General features: G+C 49.1%; 1 protein-coding gene across 1 annotated transcript; it reads right to left on the bottom strand.

The window, feature by feature from the left end:
* Positions 1 to 758: 758 nt before the first annotated feature.
* On the bottom strand, positions 759 to 2,329 carry LOC147430295 (ATP sulfurylase 1, chloroplastic-like). Its single transcript, XM_086495635.1, has 2 exons — positions 1,514 to 2,329; positions 759 to 1,406 (listed from the first exon to the last, which is right to left on the bottom strand). Exons 1-2 carry the CDS (start codon positions 2,219 to 2,221, stop codon positions 759 to 761), a joined length of 1,356 nt encoding a protein of 451 aa, XP_086351761.1. The 5' UTR covers positions 2,222 to 2,329.
* Positions 2,330 to 2,798: the final 469 nt, after the last annotated feature.

Below are 2,798 nucleotides of genomic sequence, written 5' to 3'. Positions count from 1 at the left end.
CTTTTGATGGAGTTTTCCGGTCCTCACAGACAGTATTGAAGTATGGAGTCTAGGTCACTCTCTATGTCCAATCCTGAGCTGCGGGTAGACAAGATATCATTGCCAAGACACGCATGATGCAAGTAGATCTCCACAATTCTAATAAAAAAATCCCATGGATGGTTAATCTTCTCATTTTAAACATAAGGAGAGACGCTTTATATTTTTTGAAGGCAGGCCTCGTGATTTTATCACTTTTTTTGAGTAGAGATTAATCTTCAAACTGTCTTACATAAAATGTCTTGCTTTTGAGCTCATAGACAGAGGCATTTGGATCTACCCATTTCATACAGAGAGCCCACAATAACGCCTAAATCCTAGTTCTACCATCTTCCAGTGAGAAGAAGAAGAGAATTTTAACGTCTTCAAGATCTATCCGACGAGGAGAGTTGAACTCAAGACCTGAGAGAACCAAACATCTTTCGACATGTTCGGAAGATTAACAAGGGGAGGGCATCTTGGAAATTTCTCAATTTTCAGTGGTATTTTGGGAAGCTTCCCAACTATGTCCTAATTTTTAGAAAAAAGAATTGGATGTTAAAGGTAAGCCAAAAAGGAATAGGCAAGGCTATCAGGCCAAAAATGGACATACAGACGCCCTCAAGCGGCGCCCCATAGCTGCTCTCGAAGCATTCAGAATTCAAGAAGTAGCCCCAAACACCAAATTTCACACGAGGTGAGCTCGGGCGACAAAATCAACGGATCTCCAAAATTACTGCCTAGGCAGTCGAAGCCTCGCCCTGCTCATGTGTTGCAAGGCTATGATAGTAGTCCACAAGCACTTGCCAGCCTCCCGGGCACATAAAACCTGCTGGAGGTTTCTCACCAGATTTGGCCAAATTGCGCATCTTGGTGCCAGAGATGAACAAGAAATCTTGCGCTCTACACGGATCAAAGAATGCCATCTTCCCTTGAGACACATCATACGCTGCAACGCTAGTGAAAGGCAAAATGTTCAAGCGCTCCAGGCCAGGAGCGCCTATGCTGAGGACCAATTTGCCATGGTCTGGATCATAAAGGTCGCGCTTCTGTGTTGGGTGTCCCATACCAGCTGGATCCCGACCCACAACGTAGAAATCAGCGCCAGCATTAATGCGAGCCTTAGCATGCAATTGAACTTCAGTCGGCCCTGCGTACAGCATCGGTGATGGAAAGATTGCCACAACCGTACTCTCGGCGTCCAACACACCTTCTTGCAACACTTTCTCATGCTGCTTCATGCGCCACTCTAGCGGTACATCATCTGCCTTTGTAAAACCTCCAAGAGGATGTAAAAGTAGAAGGGGGTTCTTGTAACCCATTTCAAGTAGCCGTTTCCGTGTATCTGTCATTAGCAGAGCATGACCATTGTGCACTGGGTTTCTCAACTGAAAGGCAAACACTGCATCAGCCTGCCTCTCTTCAAAGATCTTGCGCAACTGGGCAGGGGAGAGCCTATATTGGTCGAGGCCATCATGATGATAGGTTGTAAGACCTCCAAGTCTCCCCCTACAAGCCAGTTTCCAGAATTTGTAATCGCCTCCTCAACATAAGGCAAGCCAGGCGCAGTGGTGCCCCAAGTGCGAGCAATTCGCTCTTCCTTATTGTGCTTGTAGATTTCAATGTTGCGTAAAATGGCAATGATTTCGGCAGTACATGGAGCTCGAAGAGCAATGGAAGAGGAGCTCAAGATGGCTTCCTTCTGAAAGTCATCAATGGCAAGGACAATGGGCACAGACATGTTGACAACAGAGCCATCTGCTACACGGAGGCTGTTGAAGTGAAGTGCCTGCACATACTCTGTCTCGCGCATGAAGCCTCGAAGAGGGCTTGCCCACCCTTCACTTACCACATGCACCCACTCGACATCGATGGGTGTTAAGGGGATGCAAGGAAGTGACGATGCCTCCGCCTGCTTGGAAGCCCTGTCGACCTCTGGAACTACCAATTCGACGAGCTCTCCTCCGTCGGGAGCTATAAGGGCACGCAGAACAGTTGTAGAGCGTCTCTTGCTACCTCTTGGTGTGGATACATTGAGACCACCAAGGCTCGTCTGACGCAGGGATCGAAGGAAACGCTGTTTGGGAGGCAAACTCCCGCAAAAGACCGCACTTTGCAGGGTGCCAGAGGAAGACGAAGGGCACGCTGCAGAGGAGGAGGGGGTGAGGGAGGGTAGGACCGCGGCTGCGGCTGCGGCAGCCATGGCCAGAAGCAGTTGATGACCGGAATGTGGGTCGTGGGCGTGTAGATTGTGCGTTGGGTGTGTAGATTGTGCGTTTTGCAGTCTGCCAATTTTCCCGCTGTCTCTCTGTCTCGTGTTACAGGCCTTGAGATGAAGAGTCCTCTCGGAGTCGTCGGGACTCTCATTGTAATTCTGCACTTCTTCTTCTCTATTGACTTAGAGCCGAGTCCCACTATGAATTTGTACAATTAGTGAGATTATCTTGAATTCATAGTTTAGCAGTCATGCAGGCTTTTTTTGATATTAGGCCCATGTCACAAGAGGACGGTGGACATATCCTACGTGGTGTAGAGTGACCGGCGGCCATTCTGAGCTAAAAAAGTTGTGTCCTTCATTGCAGTCACACAAGGCGGCCACACTTCCAGAAACTTCTTATGAAAAGCTTGGCACTGATTGGCTCGTCTGCAAGATGGGGGAGGGTGGGCAGCTCAGGCCCCTCGGACACCAAACCCATCGACGCAGCCGTCGACCTGGCGTCCACCTCACTAAGCAAGAGAGCTGTCCACCGCCCCATGTGACAATCGACGCGCAAGGTGAA

The sequence above is a fragment of the Adiantum capillus-veneris genome, chromosome 22 (genome assembly GCF_014529385.1).
Source record: "Adiantum capillus-veneris isolate H3 chromosome 22, ASM1452938v2, whole genome shotgun sequence".
NCBI lineage: Eukaryota > Viridiplantae > Streptophyta > Polypodiopsida > Polypodiales > Pteridaceae > Adiantum > Adiantum capillus-veneris.
The sequence above is the reverse complement of the archived record's forward strand: the minus strand, read 5'-3'. Positions and strand labels throughout refer to the sequence as shown.